General features: G+C 36.8%; 1 protein-coding gene across 1 annotated transcript in view; it reads left to right on the top strand.

Annotated features, from left to right (window-relative positions):
- side-VI (sidestep VI transmembrane protein) overlaps nucleotides 1-25965 on the top strand; it is a 456009-nt gene that overhangs the window by 204746 nt on the left and 225298 nt on the right. Inside the window, 2 exon segments of the mRNA XM_073969507.1 lie at nucleotides 22225-22266; nucleotides 22269-22424. Of these exon segments, the coding sequence (XP_073825608.1) occupies nucleotides 22225-22266; nucleotides 22269-22424 (198 nt within the window).

The following is a 25965-nucleotide window of genomic DNA, read 5'->3' as shown; positions in this document are numbered from 1 at the left end:
TTTGAAGCAATAAAATATCGAAATTACTTCAAAGCTCTTAATTAAGTGTTGTGTGTCGCTTTATTTGTTTCGGATATAAAGGCTTGTCCGGGGGTCATTATTGTGTCAATATGTTTGAAGTAATAACATTTATGATTATGCCATGTGATAATGCTAATGAAGGAAGTAATAATCGACAACCAAAAGTAATTTGGCCAACAATTTTATTGACCATTAAAATGAATGGAAATAAATTGAGAAAGAAAGCAGGATATTTTATACACACAAATAAAAAATCTTCAAATAGAAATCAGAAAAATAAATTCAAAATTTAACATACAAACATATGTATGTTCTTTCAAACATCTCTGAAGGGACAAGGCTAGCTTCTCTCATAATGAGTACACCTCGACTCGTATTGATTATTTCAATGATACGGAAGCTATTTTAATAGCCGAATTAGAACGACGGATTGCTGAAATATTTTCCACACCTAAAATTGTATTGTTGTCTGACCTGGGAATGTAATGTGGAGATTCAGAGTGCAAGACAGGTGTACATATCATTGCAACGCGGTGTCACCCTATAAATAAGACCTAACATTGTAATTGAACTCAAACTATGTTGTTGCGTTAAACGGTGTTCAAAGCCGCTCTCTTAGGTATCATATATCCAGTTTTATTTATGGCTACATGGGGGCTGTAGCAAACATTCCTGTAGTGATAGACACTTCTGTAACAAATTTTCAAATTATTCAAATACCGAAAATCGGGTGGTATCGTTCTATGGGGGCTATATCAAAACGTGAACAAATCTCTGTGGGAAAGTTTTGTAGATGCGAGGAAGAAAGACTAAGTACCAAATTGTAGCCCTTTCGGTCTGATGATGAGGCTAAAACTTTGAATATACCGAAAGTCCGGAGTTACTATTCTATGGGGCTCTACAAAACCTGTACAAAAAAGTTTTAAAGCTACAAGCAAGACGAAATACCAACATTGAGCCATTTTGTTGTGATAATGTGGCTAGAACCTTGAAAATACCGTAAATCGGGAGGGGACTATATCAAAACGTGAACCTGTACGAAAAATTGTCCGGTGGAAAGTTTTGTAGCCCCAAGGAAAAGCAAATTTCATACATTTCAGTGTGATAATTTAATTAAAACCTTGACAGTACTAAAGATCGGGCATTACCGTCCCATGGACCTGTGCAGACAAATTTCCGAGGGAAAGTTTTATAGCCCCAAAGAAGACTAAATACCAAACTTCGTCCATTTCGGTGTCATAAGGAGGCTATATAATTGTTCCACAAACATCCCTGAAGGGACAGGGGAGACTTCTCTCATATCAAAGAGTGCACCCCGATTCATATTAAGCTCAATGATATGGGATCTACGGTTTATCGCCGAGTCCGAACGGCGTGTCTAAGACACCACTTGTAGAGAAGTTTTACAAGGCTGAAATACTCAAGAAATGTCGCCAACTTTACTGAGGGGTATTTTGCCACCGTGGAAAAATGTTTTGATGTTGAATGGCCGGGGAATCGAACCCACGACCTTTATCGTGCAAGGCGGGTGTGCATACCATTGCACCACAGTGGCTCCCAAGGAGGCTAAAACCTTGAAAATACCGAAAATCGGATGGTTCGGCGGCTATATCAAAACGTGGTCCATTACTTACAAATTTCTGATGGAAAGTTTTGTAGGTTTTTGGCTGCAGTTTCTGTCACAACTGACTGTACTTCAAGATTTGTTGTTTCCAGTGGTCACAAAACTTCTCCCCCAAAAATTGTCAAAATGGGTTCATATATCCCCCCTATTACAGTACCTTCCGATTTTCGGTATTTTGATGATTTTAGATAAAATTTTTAACCGAACTACCTGAAATTTGCCATTTAAAGTTCTTAGGGGTCACAACACATCTCCAGCAGAAATTGGCAACATAGGTCCATGTTTAGATATATGTATAGCCCCCACATAACGGTACTTCCGGATGTTCGTTATTTTGAGAATATTGGCTAAAATGTTTAACCGAACTAGCTGTAATTTGCCATTTAAAGTGCTTAGGGGTTACAACAATTTTTCACCAGAAATTTTCAACATTGGTCCATGTTTAGGTATAGCCGGTACCTCCCGATTTTAGGTATTTTGAGGGTTTTATCTTAATTATACCCTCAGCATTTATGCCAACGAGGGTGTATACACTTTCATACGGGCAAAATGTGCCTCATCGAAATAACGGTTTTAGACCCAAAGTATGTTTGGACGAAATGTGTTTCAGACAATTTGGAGTTGATTGAGCAATGTCCGTCCGTCTGGCTGGCTGGAGCGCACGATAACTCTCGAACGGATGAACCAATTCGGTTCAAATTTTGGCTTTCGTAATTTCGAAAATTTGTGCGCATGATAACTTTTGAAGGGAGTAACCGATTTGGTCCATAATTTGCACATCGTGAAATGTCTACCAGACTTAGATAAGGTTTCAATATCGACTCAATCGGTCCACTCCTTCGGGTACCTCCCACACAAAATTGCGGAAAAGTTCAGTTTAGGACCATCTCTCAAATCGATTTGATTTTTGTTGTAGGAACTTTTATTCACTGCCCTCCATACGACGGTAAAAGTTTCATCAGGGGCCAGTTCATACTTCCTGAGAAAGTTGCAAAAAAACCCCTATGACACCATGTGAGGTGGTTGGAGTGCAAGATAACTCTCAAACGGATCCGCCGATTCGGTCCAAAATTTGGCCTTAGTAATATTTTGTGCAAACATAGTTTAAGTTCGAAGATAAGCCATATCGGTCTACTGCTTCAGGTACCTCCCCCACAAAAGTTCAAAAATGTTCGGAAAAATTGTTCGTACGGTAACTCTTGAAGGTAGTGGCCGAATTGGTCCATACTTTACATATCGAATCACTTTGATTTTTGTTGAAGCAACATGCATTCGCTGCCTTATTTACGATGGTAAAAATGTTTTCAGGGGCAAGTTCATACTTCTTGAGCAAACTGCCCGAAGGGGGTAAAAACCCCCATTCTTTTTAGTATCTCCTGCGAATAACTTTTGATATTTAAATCTCATCAACATTTTTGTCAGTTCAAACGCCCAATTATCAATTGCCTCTAGAAGTGAATCAGTGGATGGCCTAAACAAAGTCACACGCTAAGAACATCTGAAAATCCAAAAGTTGATTTCGCAACATACGAATGGTTTCGGCAAAAAAGATTCAAGGGAACTCTGATTTCAGGTGAGTTGACACAAATTTAAAGATTTTATGGCCTGGCATTCGAAATGAAAGTACACAAGTGGTTGGCTAGAAAAATTCGAAAAACGACATGGAATTCCAAGGCTGAAAGCAATAGGCGAAAATGAATGTGTTGATTATGAATCAGCCACTCTGTTTGAAGAAGACTTACGCGAATATATTGAGACTGAAAATCTGTCAGCGGAACAAATTTATAATGCCGAAGAAACAAGCCTATTTTGGAAGTGTTTGCCACAGACTTCGTCAGATGAAGACGAAGACAATCCAATAGAACCAGAAACGACCTCATTAGCCCAAGCAATAGAAGGATGCAGTGTTCTATTGCAAATTTCTTGAAAACAATAATTTTCCAGAAATTTCCGAGCCAGATGTAATGCAGGCCCATCGAATACAAAACTAATCTACTCAAAAAAGAATATACGAAATCTTAAAAACCCTGCAAAATATTGATAAAAATCAATAAAAACATCAAAATTAATGATATTGAAAAAACGTTTATTAACCCGTGCTCACCTTGGTCCCGAGCGACCGGATAAAAGAGGCTCAACTGTATTTTGAAGGTTTTAACTAAATTTTTAGACGGAACTACCCGTAATTTGACAATTAAGGTTAATTGCAATCACGAAACTTCTCCACCCCAAATTATCAGCACAGCTCCATGTTTTGGTATAGACCCTATATAACAGTATCTCCCGATTTACCGTATTTTGAGGGTTTTAGCTACTTTTTTGACTAAACTACCCGTAATGTGTTATTTGAGTTTTCCTGCAGTCAGTAAACTTCTCCACCAAAAATGTTCGGCAAAGACATGTTTCTTTATAGCAACTACACAGCGGCACCTTCCGATTTTAAGTAATTCCAGTATTTTAACTACATTTCAAAGACCTGTTATTAGATATTTGAATTTCCCAGTGGTCACAAAACTTCTCAAAAAAAATTGTCATCATAGTTCAGTGTTTAGGCATGGCCCTATAAAACGGCAGCACCGAATTCAAGTTTTTGTTTTTTATCTACATTTTCAGGCAAGATTGGATGTCCTTTGGCATATATGGTTCCCAGTGGTTAAAAACTTCTCTATTAAATATTTACCTGATGATTTTAACTGAAATATGTAGCTAAAATTAGTAATTTGGGGTTCCCAGTGCTCAATAAAAATAAAAAAAAATCTGTCAAAGTTCATAATTTTTCGTGGTTCGGCCAGACCGAACTTGATGCTTTTTACTGATTTTAATTTAAAGCTTCCCTGAGATTCTTATAAAGGTGTTTTTAAGCCGAAATACTCGGAGAAGTGGTTAACAATTTCCTGAAGGAATGTGCCACCGATCATTAGATGTTTGACGGTGGCGCCCAATTAATTGATGTAATAAAATAATTTGTTAATATCGATAAAACAATTTCTGAGTGCATCAATCTATTTTTCCTATATTCCACACACGTAGAGTTACAAAAGTACTCCATAAATAATAAATTTACTGCTACTAAAAAAAAATCAAGGTAAAAATCTGGGGTATCTGTTATTTTTATGCGTCTATTGTTAAGTGTTTGCACACAATGAAAGTATAGAGCAGTGAGTGGCTTTTATGTGGAGTTTTTCTCACTCCGTTTGCTTCTTACAATCAGTGTCTGTGTTGAAATGTTGGCTTGCCATTTAGGTCTTCCCATAGAAAAGAAAATACACGCACACAATGCCTCCTGAAACTCACACAATAAACTTATTCTAGGTTGGCTGGTCATAAACCAACAAAGAAACAAACAAACAAAAAAATAGCTACTTTATATCATAAAATTTATTATTTTACTCTAATGTACCAAAGTGGGAGGAAGTTCTTCATAATAAGGCATTGTGTGTAGTGTGTGTGGGTGTTTGTTTGTCTAAAAATATATATTTATGGTCTATTATAGTCAATATATTTTAGCTAAATAAACAGGGAACCAATACTAATGTAAAATATATGGCCTATTTTTATTGTGTGGATCTTTGATGTAGCTGAGACTACGTGAAAAATGCTGTTAGGCCGTTACTCCTGCTGTTGTTGACAGCCGGCAGAGTTTGTTTGCTAGACCAACCGCACCACCATCAATGGTGCTTACTAGAGTTGGGTCATCTAGTTCCTAGTTCCTGGTACTAGTTCCAAAGCGTATGAGTAACATCATTAAATATAACGTGTGATAGTAAGTATACGCCGTTTGTTCAAAGAAAAAAGGTGGGCCATTGGAACTGCGAAGTGAACGAGATAGTTCCATATAGTTCCTTTGGCACAACTCTAGTGCTTACATATGTATGTTAAATATAATTTATTGTTTAAAGGAAGTAAATAATAATCAATATTTAGCATCACCACCATACGTGTATTAAGTTCATTTGTTGCCGAACTATTTTTCATAAACATATAGATGTGTGTATGTGTGAATGTGAATAGAAAAAAAATGTGCCCATGAAATGTTAGCAAATAAATGGCAGATTTAGTTATGACTTAAATTTATGGGAATTTTGTAAGATATCAATATTCGAATGATCAGTAAGATATTGTAACGAGGCGTCTATATGTATGTATATGGGAGCTATACCCAAATCGATAAAATTTGACACATTTATTTCTAATTCCAAATTTCATCGAAATACGAAATATATATAGCGTGCATGGTGCAGCAAATATGTGAAATCGGCCAAAAATATATATGGGAGCTATATCCAAATCTGAACCGATTTTGATCAAATTTGGCACATTTATTTCTAGACCGAATTCAGTCACACATTCTAAATTTCAAAGAAATCGGACAATTATAGCGTGTTTGGTGCAGCATATACGTGAAATCGGCCGAAAATATATATGTGAGCTATATCCAAATCAGAACCGATTTCTATAAAATTCGGCACATTTATTTCTAGACAGATTTCAGTCACACATTCTAAATTTCAAAGGAATCGGACATATATAGTTCGCTTGGTGCAGCATATACGTGAAATCGGTCGAAAATATATATGGGAGCTATATCCAAATCTAAACCGATTTCGATATAATTTGGCATACTTATTTCTAGATCGAATTCAGTCACACATCCCAAATTCCATCAAAATCGGACCTATATAGCATGTTTGGTGCAGCAAATACGTCAAATCCGACGAAAATATATATAGGAGCCCTATCCAAATCTGAACCGATTTCTATCAAATTACGCATATTTATTTCTAGACCGAATTAATTCACAGCTTCCAAATTTCTTCTTTCTTATGAATTTCGGAAGAGCTTGCGTGTCTTGCCCACGTCTTTTTTAAACGCTATATATTTCAAACTTATGACCATATTTCATAATTTTGGTAGACAATGGGGTTGTTTCTCCAACCCGACCAGGCAACATCAAATTTTCAACGGTGGCAAAATACCTCTCAGTAATGTTGGCGAGATTTCCTTGAGTATTTCTGCCATGTAAAATTTTCAAAATTACTGAACCGAATTTTATGAAATTGTTTAGAGAATGTTCAGGATTACTTACTTACTTAGCTGGCCCATTACAAAACATTTGTTCCATAGACCGAACTAAGAAAAATTCTCCAATTCTCTCTGTTTAGTGCTTCGCTTTTTGGAATACCGCGCCTTGTCATCTCTTCATCCACTTGTTTGCGCCATCTATTCTTTGGCCTGCCAATTCTGCGTGCACCGCCATGTGGCTCGAATTTATACGCCTTTTTAGAGGGTTTATCATCGCTAATTCTTATTATATGGCCTAGCCAACGCAATCGCTGCATCTGGATACTGATATCGTTGTATAGCAGATACAGCTCGTGATTCATATGACGTCGATATTCACCGTCAACGCACATTGGTCCGTAGATCTTTCGAAGAATTCTTCTCTCAAACACACCAAGCACTGCCTTGTCTGCTTGCGCAGGTACCCAGGCTTCGGAACCATACATCAGCATGGGCAGTATCAGTGTTTTGTAAAGCGTTTTTTTGACGAGTTGTGGCTTTGTTTTTAAACTGCTTAATTAAGCCAAAGTAGCATCTGTTGGCCAATACAATTCTTCTTTTTATTTAGCAACTGATGTCGTTTGTTGTGTTTACGACGGTGACGAGGTATACGAAGTCTTTTACTACCTCAAAATTATAGGAACCAACTTCAACAGTTGGTCCGATCTCAATGGACGCATTGCGCGTCGACACCATCAACATGGTCTTCTCGCCGTTTACCGCCAGACCCACTTTAGCAGATTCTCCTTCGACCTTCATACAGGCATCGGTTACTTCTTTTACTGATCGTCCCATGATGTCTATATCATCAGCATAAGCAGGTGTGGCTATTGGTGTAGATTGTGCCACTTCTTTTGACGTTTGCCTCTCGTATAACCTTTTCTAGCAGGATGTTGAAAAGATCACACGAAAGGCTGTCTCCTTGCCTGAAACCTCTTTTGGTACAAAACTCTTCGGAGAGGTTCTTTCCTATTTTAACTGAAGATCTTGTGTCAGTTAGAGTCATTTTTCAAAGCCGAATGAGCTTTGCGGGGATACCAAATTCAGACATGGCTTGGAATGCCTTTGAACTTAGCGGGCTGTCGAAGGCTGCTTTATAATCTACAAAAAGGTGGTAGGTGTCGATCTGCATCTCTTGGATCTTCTCCAGGATTTGCCGCATGGTAAATATCTGGTCAATGGTGGACTTGCCAGGTCAAAAGCCGCATTGGTATGATCCAATTATTTCGTTGACCATGGGCTTAAGTCGTTCGCACAATAACCCTGACACTATCTTGTAGGCGATAGGGAGAAGACTTATGCGCCTATAGTTGAAGCATAAAGTCTTATCTCCTTTCTTATGGACGGGACACAGGATGCTCAGGTTCCAATCGTCGGGTACGCGTTCTTCCTGCCAGATGGTGCTAACTAGCTGATATATATACCTTATCAGCGTGTCGCCTCCGGTTTTAAACAGCTCGGCTGGTAGGCCATCAGCTCCTGCTGCCTTATTATTCTTCAGCCGGTTTATTGCTGTCTTTACCTCATCTTGGCCGGATGATATACATTCAATACCATCTTCTGGGATTGGATCTGTGGTATCTTCGTCGACTTCGCTACTATTGGATACCAACAGTTTAGAAAAATGGTCTTTCCATATCCTTAGCACTCTATCTGTATCGGTTACCAGATTACCTTGCTGGTCTCTGCAGTAGGTGGTGCCTGTTCCAAAGCCATCAGTTTGATGTTTCACTCTTTGGTAGAATTTTCGGACTTCATTCTCCTGTACATCTCGATTTGTTCACACTCCCGCTTCTCCATCTCTCTCATTTTCTTGCGAAAAAGACGTTTCTTCTCTCTTCTTTTTTTCCCGATATCTCTCTCGTGCGCTACGCGTTGCTACTGATTGTAAAGTAGCCCTATATGCCGCATTTTTCTCTTCGGTAGCAGCACGACACTCGTGGTTATACCATGGATTTCTTGGGTGAGGTATCTGGTATCCAAGTACTGATTTTGCGGCTTTTTGCATGGAGTGGGCAATGTTTTGCCATTGTCCTGATATGTTATGGGGACGAGGAGTGCTTTGATTAAGCAGTTGGGCCAGTTGAGTGGAATATGCTGTGGCTATCTGTTTGATTGCAGCTTACCGATGTCCAACTTTAGTGTTGTGTCTGTTCGCACTTTGTTTGCTACGGTAATTAATCTGCAACTAGGTAGTGGTCCGAGTCTATGTTTGCACCTCGGAACGATCGTACATTCAACAAGCTTGATGCATGTTTTCCTTCTATCACAACGTGATCAATTTGATTTCTTGTTCTTTGATATGGCGACATCCAGGTGCTCTTATGAATATCGAGATGCTTAAATCTGGTACTGCTAACTACCATGTTTCTTGCAGCTGCAAAGTCTATCAGCCTCATACCATTGTCAGATGTTTCACTGTGGAGACTGAATTTCCCGATTGCTGGGCCAAAGATATTCTCCTTTCCAATTTTGGCATTTAAATCGCCTAGTATAATTTTAATGTCATGGCCAGGGCAACTGTCATAAGTTTCTTCTCAGCGCTCGTAAAATATATCTTTGGTCTGTTCGTCCTTGTCTTCAGTGGGAGCATGAGCGAAAATAAAGCTGATGTTGAAGAATTTTGCTTTTAATCGAGTTACAGCGAGTCGTTCATTCACTGGGGTGAAGCTGCAAATTACAGCTAGTTCGGTTAAAAAATGTAACTAAAATCCTCACAATACCGAAAATCCAGAGGTACCGTTATATGGGGGCAGTACCAAAATATGACTATTTTTGTTGGAGAAATTTCGTAACCACTGAGAGCCTTAAATGTAAAATAACAGCTAGTTCGATTAAAAATTTTAGCTAAAATTCTCAAAATACCGAAAATCTGGAGGTACCGTTATATGGGGGCTATACCAACACATGAACCTATGCCCATCATTTTTATATTATAAATTTGTTGATTACTAGGAACCCAAAATGTCATCAAATTAAAGCTAATTCGGTTTGAAATGTGACTAAAAACGTCAATATGCCTGAAATCGGGTGGTACCTTTATATAGATCGACTCATATAGATCGCTGATCAAGAATATATATACTTTATAGGATCGCAAATAATTATTTCAATACGTTACAAACGGAAAAAAGAAACTTGATATAGCCACCATACTATGGTGTAGGGTATAAAAACAAGCATTTATGTAAAAAACTTAAAATTTAAAAACAACAAAACTGAGATTAAGCTGCATTTTCTTACAATAATAAAGTAATACACATCTTAACAAAACTGCCAAAGTGAATATCAAATATGTTTCAAATTTTTCTATGAACAGAAATCCAGTCGCTAGATCGATCCCCATCTGTAAATTCTAAGTCTTACTTAACCATAATTTCTGTAACAAAATTCTACTACTGAAATTTAATATTTCTTTTTCAACATAAATATTACTAAAATCACCACACACCCCTCCCCTTGCAACACAACCTAATTGTGCTGTACACGTGAAACGTATCTTTCATCATTTAATTTTGTTCCATTTGCTTACAAATCGAAAATGCTAAATAAGGCCATGACAAGCATTATTCGTCGCTGAACTAAAATAACTACAATTACCATTGTAATTGATTGATCGAACAATAGGTCAGGGATAATGTTCTAGATTACATTTGAAACTAGATTAGATTGAATATTTTTTGTGGTGCTGAATAAAAGTTCGGCAAACTCGTGTCAGTTACAACAAATCGAATTTAACGTACTCATGGTATAAGCGGCATGGGGAAATTATTCCTCCCTTACAAATACAAATTTAAGTTTGACAAAAAAAAAAAACATTCAAACAAACTATGTATATATATATTCGCAAAAAGCAAAAAGCTTATCACATGAAACAATGTTAGGAATCCTAAGTATACTTAAAGCATCAAAAACAAATATGGCCTAAATATACAACGATACAATAAGTATTTTCGAATTGTAAGATCATAAACACGTAATGTAAACATTGCACAGTGATTCGAATTTGCAAAATAAATACGGCTTTACCGACCAAAAACCAAAATTTTTTCATCTCCCTTTACATTAAAACAAAGTAAAGCTTCTCCCATGCCAAAGAGTTCAGGTCATTGATCACTTGTTTTGTTGTCGAGCCCTTCTAACGACGTCACTCCTCAGCAATGTATATAACAATGACTTTTTGCTACTGTTTAAAAATGTACATATAATGTTGTCTAGCCTGGAAATCGACTCCAGCCATTCGGCATTCAACTCGGGCATGTTAACATTGCACCAAGGTGGCACCATGCAAGAACGCACTTACATCAAGTTCAAAGATGTCCACTTTCAAACCCTTAACAGCTACTACAACAAAAAGACATAAAAATAAACTAATTTCCGAGTGAAAGGAAACATATTTTACAGAAGGGTATTAACATTTCATAAAAAAACAATTCTTTGGAAATAAGCCGGTGTCATTACCCTTAACAAAAAAAATTTTGCGGTCATACATAAGTTTGATTTCCCATAAAGTATAAAATGGTTGATTTTAATAAACATGCAAACATATTTGAGGAAACATTTCTTGGTGAAAACTAGGACAAATAAGAACTCCAATGTATAACAGAGAGCACATATGGCCAATTAAGTTATAAACATAAAGTAAGCAATAAAAGCAATGTTATACCATTTCAAATCATAAAAAATGTAGAAGAAGTAGAAAAATCATACAAACACCATGAGTTGTTAGAGCGATTTTAATGGAAAAAGAAATAAAGGTTTTAAGGAAAGAATATTACAAAAAAGAACATATACATACAATGTTTGTTGAAGACGTGACTTCACTTCGAGGAAACCAAAAAACCAAATGAAAATATTTGTAAATGTGGACACGGCGTGCTCTTGAGATGAATTGTTTATTGCACTGCATTTAAAAAAACAAAATATATAGTGGAATATTACTCCTAAAAGTCATACAACATATAACTACATGATTTCATCCCGGCGAAGAGAATTATCAATTTGCTTTTCAGTTTTTGAAATTATGATTTTTTAGTGAAAACCTGAACTTTTTAAGCATCGAGCCGAAAATTGAGCATCATTCTCATTAACATGAGAATACTCGATGCTTAAAGAGTTCAGGTTTTCACTAAAAAATCATCATTTCAAAAACTGAAAAGCCAATTGATAATTCCCTTCGCCGGGATGAAATCATGATATTGGTAGCGATCAGTAAATTTTGCAAGCTGTCAGTGCGTTTTGTAAACATTATTCTCGGCAAAGAGGGTAGTAATGAAGTTAAGCCAATGGAGGAATACTCCAGACTTAAGCAATCATATGATTGAGTCTTCAACCAAAACAGAACAAACATAAATTCTTACCTCGTACCGACCAGTCAACTTAATATTTTCACATCGTTACATCTCAACGTGGAGTACGTTTATATGTTATGTTTGTTTTGTCCATAAATCACGTAGCAATTATAAGTGCTGATCGTAGAACTGTGATTTTGCGTAATTTTTGTTTTTGTTGTTTTTATTATAATTTTTGATAATAAATATTGAATCAAACCATACGATTTTTTATAACTTTTTACCCGACCAAAACTTTAAGATGACATAGCAAATAATTCAAGAATATATCCAACACGGATGGTGGCGGTAAGCTGCAATAGCAAAAATAGCCACAGCATATTTTAATCGACTGGCCCAATTTTTTTAATGATAGCCCTACTCGTTCCGATAACTTATCAGCACAGTGCCAAATTATTGCCCACTATTCCATGCAAACAAAAAATCCTTACTTTGATACCAGAGACCTCCACCAAGGAATCCATGGTATGACCAGAAATGTCCTACTGTTACCAGAAGAGAATGCGACATATTGGGTTACTCTACAATCAGTAGCAACTTGTACTTCTGAGAGAAAGGAACCGTAATAAAGGAGAAACCTCTTATCCACAGGAAAAAGTGGGAAATGGAAAAACGGAGTGTGAAAAATCGAGATGTACCGGAGCCACAATAAAGTCTGAAAATGGATACGGAAGGAAGAATTTTTCCAAACTATTGGTATCCAATACTACCGAGCCGCTGTGGTTCAGAATCGTTTTTTACGGAACAATTATTTTTGAACGGATAGAGATATTTTCATTTTATATATATTGTAGTAGGCTTGCGTTTATTAAAGGGGAACACTGTTTGTTTAAAATTGTTTATTACGTCTTCTTTATTATTTTCTATTCACAATTATTTATTGCAAGCGAGCGGGGTGCGTTTGTTCTTATGTGTGTCTCTATTGGAACTAGTTGTAATCACTGGTTTTAATAACCTCGTTGGTCGATCGCTATCACCAATGCCCCCACACATAATAACAACAACGCCCCACTCTCTTATGTACAAGAGAGTAACATAATTATCTGAATTATCTTAGATACTAATTGCTTACAAGATAATTCTACTTACACTAGCTATCAATTAAAATAGCACTACTCTAACTATTAATACTACATTCGGCCAATCCTGACTATAAAGATCACCTGACTCTTTCTGCTACGGTTGCCTTATGGAACGTTATCATTATTTGTAATAGGTAGTTCTGAATGTTGTTCTGTAACTGGACTAGGAGACAATTCGGTTTGCTGTGAACATTGTAAATTATGTTGAACTAACTGACCAGACCCCCTATGCCAATGCTTCATATTGTGTGCTGCCCATACTCCTTTATAGGGTATTCTGCTTTGCTGGAAACCTTCTACATCTTGTAAAACGTAACGATCATTCTCCAGTATTTCTGTTATTACAAACGGGCCCTTAAATTTTGGCATAAATTTCTTAGACGTACCAATAGTAGCGTCAATATTTTTTATTACGACATAATCACCATGTTTGTACAGTACCGGTTGTTTTCTTTTGGGGTCTGTATAATTTTTATTGTATTGTTGTGCGACACGTTGTCTATCATCTGCACTTTGTCTTATTGAATTTAAATCTCTAACATCTTCGTTCATAATATTTTCCTTAATCTGATCTGAAATTTTTCCTCGTTGATTTACACCAAACAACATTACACTAGGATGTTCATTAATCATCCTGTGGCAGGAATTGTTTAACGCAAATTCTACGGTCTCTAATGTTTTTACCCAAGTAGTATTAGTTTCTGTATCTATGAGTTTTGCGATCATTGGGCCCAAATTTCTGTTAACCCGTTCTACTTGACCATTTGCTTCTGGTGAAAACGTAGCTATTTTAATATGTTGGATGTCATTGTCTTCAACAAATTTTTTGAAATCATTCGAAGTAAAACAAGACCCTCTATCAGAAACGATGTATCGCGGTCGGCTGTAATACCTGAAGTATTCACTTAATGCACTTATTACTTCTTTGGTTGCGGTAGTTTTTGTGGGATATAACTTCACAAATTTGGAACAGGAATCGATAACGACGAATATGTGTTTCTTTGAGTTGTCTCTATCTACCGGGCCATAGTGATCTATATGTATCATCTCGAAAGGTTTTGTTGGTTTCGGAATGTTGTGTAAAAATCCCTCAACAGGACCACTTTTAGGGGAAAAAACTATACATTTTAAGTAGTTTTGAACGTGATCTTTAACCTTGTTGTTTATATGAGGAAACCAGTAAGTTTTATTTATTAATTCTGTAACTTTGTTAATACCGACATGTCCCATTTCGTCGTGGTACCTAAACAAAACATGGGATTCCATTTGAGCAGGGACAACAAAAAGCAATTTTCCGGTCTTAAGTTTTCTATATAGTACGCCATTCCTCATCTCGTAATATTTATGGTCAGTGGTCTGTAACATTTCTTTAATTTTTACAATTTCGGTATCTTTGTTTTGATCGATGATTAAATTTTCTTCAAAAGTATTGGTGTCTACAATCATAATGTCTAACGAACGACTTAATGCATCTACATGTTGCATACGCTTTCCTTCTCTATGTTCGACGACATAGTCGAAATTCTGTAATTCTAATGCCCATTTAGCAATTCTTGGATTTAACTCTTTCTTATTTAAGGTTAAAGTCAAGGAGTTGCAATCAGTAATTATTTTGAAAGTTTTGCCATATAAATAGACGCGAAATCTTCTAAGAGCATAAACTATCGCCAAGGTTTCTAATTCGTAACTGTGAAACTTAGACTCAGCATCCGAAGCTCTCTTTGAAAAATAAAATACGGGGTGCCATTTTTTATCTTCTAGTTTTTGCATAAGTATAGCCCCGAAACCTAACGCACTCGCGTCGCAATGTAGTTCTGTCTCTGCGGAAGGGTCATAGAGTGTTAAAACTGGGGATTCTAAAAGTTTACCCTTTAACAATTCAAAAGTTTCGAGCTCAAGTTTCCCAAAACTAAACCTTTTATCTTTGCTGGTTAAGTCATAAAGTGGTTTAGCGAGAATTGAAAAATCTTTAATAAAGCGTCGGAAATATGAACAAAGGCCAAGGAAACTTTGTACTGAGCGTACTTTATCAGGCACAGGAAAATTTTTTATGGCTTCTAAACCTTTATCATCAGCTCGTATACCTACTTGGTCAATCGTATATCCTAAGTATTTGATTTTATCTCGCAAAAATTCACATTTATCTAAACGCAACTCCAGTTTGTTTTGTACCAGTCTCAACATAACTTCTCTTAATATTTCTAAATGTCGTTTGAGGTCACATGTGGCGACCATAATGTCGTCTAAATATATCACGACATCTCCTGTTCTAATTAGGTCTTTGAAGACATTGTTTATGAACATTTGAAAAACTGACGGAGCATTTTTTAGTCCAAAAGGCATACGCAGGAATTCATATTGTCCTAGCGGCGTAGTGAACGCTGTATATTTTATGGAATCTTCACTCATAAAAACGTGATGGAAACCATTCTTGAGGTCTAGTTTAGTAAATATTTTTTTGTTTGCTAAGCTTTCTAAAAGATCGTCGATTAAAGGAATTGGGTAGTTGTGTTTAACTGTAATTTTGTTTAATTTTCTAAAATCTACACACATTCGGAGGTCTCCAGTTTTTTTCTTCACTAACACTATGGGTGAGGCATATTCAGATTCACTCGACCTTATTGTTCCTTTTTCCAAGTAATCATCTAAAATTTTCTGTAATTCTTGTTTTTCAGCATAGGAAAGTCGTCTCGGAGGACAGTTGAAAGGTTTGGAATTTTCTAATATTAATTTCATTTCGTAATGTATTTCTGGTAATTCAGGACGTTTCATATCTACATAAGTTTCCTTAAATAAAACATTTAATTCCCGCAAAATATGATGGTTCACATCATCACCGACTTTCAAGTTGAAGTCTGTAGAATTTGAAGATACATCTATCGCTAATATGTCGTTCTCAAATTTTGCACATTCTTGATCTAAATTAGATTCAGTGGCTATCGATTTGTCACCTAATTCGAATTCGTTCATAATATTCTGTTCTGGCTCTACATCGGATTCACAACCAAACAACAATAATTTACTGTGAGTTTCTTTCAAAAAATCTCGTCCCAACAACACCGAATATTTCATAGAACCGTTATCAACTACCACTAATTTTACTTCAACACTTTTATTGTTATATTTTAAAAAACAAAAAGAAATTCCAAATGTTATCAAATGTGAAAAATTCAAGCCATAATAATTCGTTTGTGGTAATGGAAAAATTTGTGTTCCGACTGGCAACGCGTCTCTCCTAATTAAGCTAATTGGACTACCGGTATCAATTAACGTTTCCAAAGGAAAATAAATTTTACATGGAGCACTAAAACTATAATTAAAATATCTTACATAATCATTGTTACTCATCGCTGCGCCTTTCTTTCTATTTTTTCCGCACGTAGCCACCACACGATTTGCTTTGTCGGTGACAACACCTCTCTTTACATCGCCCACCTTCCGTGGCTCCCGTTTTAACTCGTTCCCTCTCGGCAATTTGATCGCAGCCAAGGATTTACGTAATTCGTTGACGTTGTTAATTCGCCGCATGATGGTTTGACGTCGGAGCTGCACATTAGGAATGCCGTCGATTATATACTCCACCAGTTCATCTTCCTCAAGATTTAATTTTTCGGCCAACTGTATCTTTTCATCGCAGTAATTAGCAAAGTTTTCTCCAAATTGCCACACGCGGCGTTCAAACTTCCTTCTGTCTCTAGCTTACTGTGGTTTGAGCCAAACATCAGGCAAAATTGACTTAACATCTCGTCTAACATTGTGATTCGGCTGGAATGCAGCCAACGCAATGGTTTGCCAGCAAGATTCATAGCGAACAACACACGCAACTTGTCGTCCGACAGGTTGTAAAGCTGCTGCAAACCTCGTAATTGTTGTACCCAAAAATTTGCGTCTGTGCTTCCGTCAAAATTCGGAATAAAATTGCTTAATAATTTCATAAAAATGTGGTCATCTGTAGTTTTGTTGGTGTTGAAATTTTGCTTCAGCAGTATATTTTCTTTCGCTAAAATGTCTTTTTCTCGTCTCAGAAGTTCATTTTCATTATTCAATAACTCTATTTCTTTGTTCTTCAGTTTGATCGCCGTAACTTTCTCCTCATTTTCGGCAATTTTGTTCAAAAATTCGTGGGTGTCTCTAATTTTTTGTATCGGCAATTTGTTTGTGTGTGCGCCACTAACAAGTCGCGCCTTAAAGTGTATTTCTGCATGTTCTTCAATATCATGTATTTTCTCCACTTTTTGTTCAACATTATTTCGTACTTTTTCGCACTCGACCCCGCTCTCCTCTTCTTCACTGTCTGATGGCAAAATTATTTTTTTGTGTTGCGCCGTTATATTTTCTGTATTTGTTTTCTGCATTTCGATCTTTCTGCATGTTGACGTTGTTGTTGGCACTTTAGTGGCCGTCCACGATGTTTGTTGTTGCTTAACTGTGACGCTATTCATTTCAAACAGGTTTTCTCTATTTCGTTCTATTTTGTTTTTTAGGTAAAACAAATTTATTGGTGTCAGGAAACAGAAAAAAAAAGTCTATTTTTTCACTTTGTAGGCGATTTTTTCCTATCCCACTTCTGAAAATGTAGTAGGCTTGCGTTTATTAAAGAGGAACACTGTTTGTTTAAAATTGTTTATTACGTCTTCTTTATTATTTTCTATTCACAATTATTTATTGCAAGCGAGCGGGGTGCGTTTGTTCTTATGTGTGTCTCTATTGGAACTAGTTGTAATCACTGGTTTTAATAACCTCGTTGGTCGATCGCTATCACCAATGCCCCCACACATAATAACAACAACGCCCCACTCTCTTATGTACAAGAGAGTAACATAATTATCTGAATTATCTTAGATACTAATTGCTTACAAGATAATTCTACTTACACTAGCTATCAATTAAAATAGCACTACTCTAACTATTAATACTACAATATATATATCGATTTGTTTGTGGGTTACGGCATCGGGCATTTCTGATGACGATATGTTCCAAAATTGGAGAAATATTTTCGTCTTTCAATATGATTACTGTGGAATCCCATAAAAAATTCAACAATCCGCGACGACAAAAATTTGGGGTTTTGGAAAATCGATTTCTGGGATCCAATCCCAGAAGATGGTACTCAATGTATACCGCCCGGCAAAGATGAGGTAAAGACAGTAATAAACCGGCTAAAGAACAAGAAGGCAGCAGGAGCTGATTGTTTACCAGCCTAGATGTTTAAAACCGGAGGTGACACGCTGATAAGGTGTATTCAGTAGCTAGATAGCATCGTCTGGCACGAAGAACACGTACCCAGCGACTGGAATCTGAGCATCCTGTGTCCCGTCCACAAGAAAGACGATGAAACTTATTATAGGGGCATAAGTTCGCTCACTATTCCGTTTAAGATAATGTCAGGATAACTGATACTCGTTCCTCAGTTAAAATAGAAAAGAACCTCTCCAAAGTTTTAAGTACCAAATAAGGTTTCAGACAAAGATAAGGTCTTTCGTGTGAAAAGGAAAAGGTTATACGAGATGCAAAAGTCAAAAGAAATGGCACAATATAAACCAGTAGCCACATGTTACTTGGTTATGCTGACGGTATTGACATCATGGGCCGAGCAGTAAAATAAGTATGTGATTCCTTTAAGAGGAACGAAGGAGAATATGCTAAAGTGTGTCTGGCAAGTTGTTGGTGTCGACGCGCAATGCGTCAATAGAACTCGGAACAACTGTGGAGTTGAGGAGTTTGACTTAAGTAAGCCGTTTAAAACAAAGCCACATCTCGTCAAGCAAAAATAACACTTTATAAAACTCTGATACTACCCGTTCCGAGGCATAGGTTATTGCGTAAGCATATAAGACAGTTCTTTGGGTATTTGAGAGAAAACATGTAAAAAAAGTATCAGCCGACATTGCCGACGAGAGGGCTTTTTCTAAACTGAGTTTCGACAATATATAGAGTACCATTTTAGCGAATATTTTTAAACTTTTTGTGAGTGAGGTATCGGAAGGTCCACTCCTTCCACCTTCGAATTTCATCTAATATTCGAAGTAATATTACGATATCCAAAGTGTGGACGAACGCAGTATTCAGTTCGAGCTCTCCAGTCACTACATATGGTGCCATAGGGGGTTTTTACAACTTTCGGGTTGTTTTCTCAAGAAGTATGGACTTGCCCTTGAAAAAACTTTTACCGTCGTAATTGAGGCAGCGAATGCAAGTTGCTTCAACAAAAATCAAAGTGATCCGAGAGCAAGTCTTAAAGTGACTTTATCCAAAAATGTGTGTGGGAGTTACCCGACGGAGTGCACAAATATAGTTCATACTCGAACCAGACCTATAACTGGTAGATATATTAGGGTGTGTATGGACCAAATCTGTCACTCCCATCATCGCACAATTTTTCCGAACATTTTTGAACTTTTGTGGGGGGTGGTACCTGAAGGAGTGGACCGATATTGCTTATCTTCGAACTTAAACTAAGTTTGCACAAAATATTACGAAGGCCACATTTTGGACCGAAACGGCAGATCCGTTCGAGAGTTATCTTACGCTCCAAACCACTACGCACTGTGTCATAGGGGTTTTTTGCAACTTTCAGGCTATTTTCTCAGGAAGTATGGACTTGCCCTTGATGAAACTTGTACCGTCGTATGGGGGCAGTGAATATAAGTTGCTACAACAAAACCAAAGCGAATCGAGAGCAGACCCTAAACTGAACTTTTTCGAATTTTGTGTGAGAGGTAACCGAAGGAGTGGACCGATTGAGTCCATATTGAAATATATACCCTCGTTAGCATAAATGCTGAGGATATACAAATTCTTCGGAGTATCTATGGACAAATCTGTGTTCACTTTGAATATCGACGTCCTATGAACCACGAACCGTATCGACTATAGAACGACACCAATATAATTAAGCGTATCGAAATACACTGATTACGTTTGCAAGGTCACGTCATAGGAATGAGCGATGGTGAACAGCTGTACATGCCAAAGTTAAAGGCAAATGCTTCAAGGCTAATGTTGACATCTTGAGCTTTGTTCAGGTCAGTTAGGAGTTTCTTATTCAGATTTATTCTCTGCTCTCATCTCTCAGATATTTCCAACACCTGCGGTCGGGGTTCTCTTACACGGGCTTTCTCACGTTTTCGTTCATCCCATATAGGGAAAATAGATTTCCATTCCATATTATTGGTTCCAGCAACACAATCTTCTTAGTAAACGATCGGTTATATTTTTATTTTCGGCGGCCTGTTTTGATGCTCCAGCCTGCTTTGGACGTACTCATACGACCCTTCGTGGTACTCTTCAGACTGGGTTTCGCTAATGTCTTTAATCGCACAGTTGATGAAAACCAGAAATAGATCTGTTTCATCTTTATTTTTACCTGGTGTCTCATTCTGACGCAGTATGTTTGATTGTTCTTTTTTTTTTAAGTACAGTCTCCAAACTTGGGTGAGAAATTGTAGGACTCCGTCATTGTTTCTTGTTGCTGAACAAATATCCTTCCAAATAGTCAGCTTTCCAGTATACTTGCTTTCAGCTACTTCTGTACGCGAAAAAATTATAAACAAAATTTGAGTACGAGTAAAACAAGTAGACAATCGTTAAATTCACACGGACCGAATTTTTTATACCCTCCATTATAAAATATTTTGAAATAAAATGGATGGTCGCAAAATGTGTCTTTAATCCACGGTATCTTTATATGGGAGTTACATCAAAGTGTGGACCTATGTATATTGACAATTATTCGTGGACAAATTTTGTAACCACTGGGAACATCAAATATCAACTTACAGATAGTTCGCTCAACAAAGGTAGTGATTGTTTACAATAAGGAGGTACGATTATATGGTGGCTACACCAAAACATGGATCTCTGCTGACAACTTATCGTGAAGAAGTTTTCGACCACTACCACTGTGAATCTCAAACTTCAAATTTCCGATATTTCGTTTAAAAATGACGCTTAAATTCCCAAAATACCGAAAATCCGGAGGTTCTGTTATATGGGGACTACACCAAAAAATGAACCAATGTTGATAATTTTTTGTGGAGAAGTCTTTTGACTACTGGAAGCTTCAAAAATCAAATAACAGCTAGTTTGGCTAAAAATTGCAGCTAAAACCAACAAAATATCGAAAATGGACCGATATAGCCAATCTTCGAACTTGATCTGTCTATTGAAAAAAGACACTTGGGTAGCAAAATATAGGGTTCTAGCTCAATTATTTTGGACGTTAGAGTGATTATAATAGACGGACATATAGACATATCTACATATATCGACTCAGAATTGTCCCTGATTAAGAATATATATACTATAAAGAGTCGCAAATGGTTATATTAATTCGTTACAAATGGTAGAGGGTATAATAATTAAGCTTGATTTGATATATTTTCAAGACATAAAGTATTTCTTCTCTTCTACTCAAACTTAAGTGCAGTTTAAAGCTTATATTAAAGCTCTGTCATTATCTACTTTAGTATCAGATGTTTATTTATATGGGGTTTCCATCAAAAAAGAAGGCGGGTGAGAATTTGATGTTTATAATTAATACTCAAAATCTGAGCTTTGTTAAATTTCCAAGGTTATTAGTTTAGTTTAAAAGTAAATATTTTGTATCTTGTCCTTGAAAGTTTGAAATATTTACAGCTGAGAGCAAACAATTTCAATTAGAAATAGAAAAACTGGCTAGGGTATTAAAAAGGTTGTCTAAAGTTTTCATTGGTTGGCATACTGATACAATATTATAACAAGGCGGAGGGGAATCCCAAATCATTTTATATTACAAATTTAACAAGATGTTCAAATACACACACTCCTCACCCAAGTACACAACTACACCCAATTATTTTAAGGAGAAAAAAACTTTGTTTTTCTAAACAAAAATTGCTGAACTACAAAAACTTTGCATGAATCAAAATTTTTTTTTGTTTAATTATAGTCTAGACATTTTTCAAAGAAAACAAAGTGGAAAACTTAAAATGTTAAATATTTTATTAAAACAGTTCTTTTTAACAAAACATCCATATAAAAAGAAATTAATTTCACATATCTTCTCTCTTTTCTTTGCTTTTGTTCTCCTATCGCCCAACAGGTAAACCACCACCAACTGTTACCTGGCTAATGAATGGTCAAATCCAAATAGTGTTGTCGATTACAGCTACGACAATACGATAAATAGCAAATTAGTGGTACGGAATTTGTCACGAATCCATCAACATGCGGTCTACACCTGTCAGGCGAGTAATTTTCACAAGAAATATGTCTCCACGAATATCACCATTGAATTGTATTGTAAGTATTGAAAAGTCATATGCCTATAACAACAACAATAACAAAAATATTGAAATCAATAAATAGTTTATATTTATATTATTTATATGTGGGTGTCGCAGCGGAATGTATCATGGCAACAATGAATTATTTATAAGGTAGTTAGTTATTTAGCCATGGGAAAATTTGAAAATTGATTAATCAAAAAAAAAATGGTTTACAAAGAAAAGTCAAATGTCAAAAAAAATATTGGGAGAAGAACAGCCATAACTGATGCCAAAAGTCCAATTGAATTGAAATAAAAAGGCGTTATTATTTGTTATAAATTTTTGTTTAAATTGTTAAATTTCCTTTAAAGTATTTACTTCACTTTAATTTTTAGAATTTTTTCTTTTTATTGACTTTTTCCATGTTCCACCACACCATCCAATCAATAGCATTGAAAACACAAAATTCCACTTAAGTAAATTTAACAAAAATTTTGATATCTCTTTGCAAATATCACAACTAGACAATGATGCTTTTGCTTCTGTTGTTGTTATTTATGTCTATTTAGCTTTATTTATGCTTTCCATGGCGAAATTTCATTCCGTTTATTGGTACTTCATATTCTCCATATTGTCTATTTGGCAAATAGCATAAAACGTATTTTGCCACTTTATGATTGTTAATATTTGTCTCACTATTCCCGATATTCGTGTACACAATTCAAATACAAATACGAACACGTACAAAGACACACATACACAGATAAAGATTCCGGGAATATGAAAATGCTGGGTAAAACAAATAATGCCCAGAAATAGCTACATATGCCATGGACAGAAGGAAGGTATAACTTTGTCATCATATGTGAGACGTTTTGTGTCAAAAAGAACAGGAGACAGTTTTCCGAAGAGAGAAAGAATTTCTCTAAAAAGGAGTTAACCTAAGGACCTTGTTTTAATAAATGAGCTTCTAAAGGACACATTTTGATGTATAGATAGAAAATCTTCTTGGGGTATTATGATGACAGATGGTTTTCCATAGACAAAAAAGCTTCCAAGTGTGTCCTAGAAGCAGAATATCTTCAATAGAGAAGATCTTATGAGACATTTTTTTCTATAGACAGAGACCTTAAAACAGTCTTCTTCTATAAAGGGAGGAGACCTTGTAAAGGTCTTGTATAGACAGAATACCATGTAATGGTCTTCTTTAGACAGTATGTATTTCAAAGGTCTTCTGCAGATAGGAGACCTTGTGCTGACCTTTTTAACCCCCTGCTTTTGTAAAAAAAATTTATTCGTTTGAAAAGAATGGTCAAATTTTGTAGATCTATTTTCTCGCCTATGAGGCAATATTAACTGTCGGTTTATAAACGAAATATTCTTATCTATATACGGAACGAGTCTACGCAGAATTAGCTCTCTACGTCATCTAGATGCTGCGCTATGGATGCTAAATTATTACGATAAGTTAAGTCTGAAGATCTTGTGAAGGTCTTCTTTACAAAGAAGGACTTGTGACTTTTAATTGACAAAGAAGGCCTTTTAAAGGTCTTCTTTACAAGAAGGCCTTGTAAAGGTCTTCTAAAAGAGAGGAAATTTTTAAGGCTTTCTCTAGAAATTTGACCTTGTAAAATATTTCTAACGGCAGAAGCCTTACTTATGTACACAGAATACCTTCAAAACGTCTTCCGTAGCCAGAGGATCTTTTGTTGACAGAATATGTTCTAAAGATATTCTATAGACAGTAGATCTTCTAAAGGACTTCAATAGGTCTTTTTAAGGTCCCCTAAACACAGAAAACCTTCTAAAGGTCTTCTATGGACAGAAGACCTTGTTCTTCGATAGACAGAATGCATTTTAAAGGCCTTTTAAATGTATACAGAAGCCATCCTAAAGGTCTTCCGTAGCCAGAGGATCTCCCAATGGCCTTTTGTTGACAGAAAACCTTCTAAGGGTCTTCTATTGATAAAATACCTTCTACAGAAAAGACATGTAGACAGAAGCACTTCAAAGGTCTTGTAAGACCTTGACCAAAGACTTTTTAAAGGTCTTCCACACTCAGAAGACCTTCTAATGGGGGGTTCTACTGAAGCATCCTTTGTTCCAGATAGGGTCTAGAGAAATATCATGTGTTCCAGAAAGGGACAAGAGAAATATCATGTGTTCCAGAAAGGGACTAGAGAAATATCATGTGTTTCCAGATAGGGTCTAGAGAAGTATCATGTGTTTCCAGACAGGGTCTAGAGAAGCACACTTTCTTCCAGAAAGAGTTTAGAGTAGCACGCTTTCTTCCAGAAAGGGTCTTGAGAAGCACCCTGTCTTCCAGAATGAGAAGCATCCTTTCTTCTAGAAACGGTCTAGGGAAGCAGTCGTTCTTCCAGAAAGAGTCCAGAGAAGCACCCTTTCTTCCAAAAAGGTCTATAGAAGCACCCTTTCTTCTAGAAAGGGTCTAGGGAAGCAGTCGTTCTTCAAGAAAGAGTCCAGAGTAGCACCCTTTCTTCCAAAAAGGGCCTAGAAAAGCACCCGTTCTTCCAGGAAGGGTCTAGAGAAGCACCAGTTCCCCTGAAATGGTCTAGGGAGGCACCCTTTCCTCCAAAAAGGTCAATTGAGGCACTGTTTTTTCAAGAAAGTGTCTAGAAAAGCACTGCTTCTTACAGAAAATGCCTACAAAAGAACTGCTTCTTCCAGAAAGGGACAATAGAAGCACACTTTCATCCAGAAAGGGACTATAGAAGCACCCTTTCTTCCAGAAAGGGACTATAGAAGCACCCTTTCTTCCAGAAAGGGACTATAGAAGCACCCTTTCTTCCAGAAATGGTCTAGGGAAGCAACATTTTATTTGTGAAAGGGCCTAGAGAAGCAACCTTTCGTCCAGAAAAGGTCTAAGGAAACAAACGTTCTTCCAGGAAGGGTCTAAGGAAACAAACTTTCCTCCCGAAAGGGTCTAGAGAACCACCCTTTCCTCCAGAAAGGGTTTAGGGAAGCACCCTATCTTCCAGAAAGAATCTAGAGAAGCACCCCTTCTTCCATAAAGGGTCTAGGGAAACAAACTTTTATTTCTGAAAGGGTCTAGAGAAGCAACCTTTCGTCCAGAAAGGGTCTAAGGAAACAAACTTTCTTCCAGGAAGGGTCTAGAGAAACACCCTTTCCTCCAGGAAGGGTCTAGAGAAGCACTCTTTCTTTCAGGCAGGGTCTAGAGAAGCACCCTAGCTTCAAGAAAATGTCTAGAGAAGCACCCTTTTTCTAGAAAGGGTCTATAGAAGCAACCTTTCTTCAAGAAAGGGACTATAGAAGCAACCTTTCTTCCAGAAAGGGACTATAGAAGCAACCTTTCTTCCAGAAAGGGACTATAGAAGCACCCTTTCTTCCAGAAAGGGACTATAGAAGCACCCTTTCTTCCAGAAAGGGACTATAGAAGCACCCTTTCTTCCAGAAAGGGACTATAGAAGCACCCTTTCTTCCAGAAAGGGACTATAGAAGCACCCTTTCTTCCAGAAAGGGACTATAGAAGCACCCTTTCTTCCAGAAAGGGACTATAGAAGCACCCTTTCTTCCAGAAAGGGACTATAGAAGCA

This window comes from Musca autumnalis, unplaced genomic scaffold (assembly GCF_047663935.1).
Source record: "Musca autumnalis isolate F117 unplaced genomic scaffold, ASM4766393v1 scaffold_1, whole genome shotgun sequence".
In the NCBI taxonomy this organism is placed as follows: Eukaryota; Metazoa; Arthropoda; class Insecta; order Diptera; family Muscidae; genus Musca; species Musca autumnalis.
The sequence above is the reverse complement of the archived record's forward strand: the minus strand, read 5'-3'. Positions and strand labels throughout refer to the sequence as shown.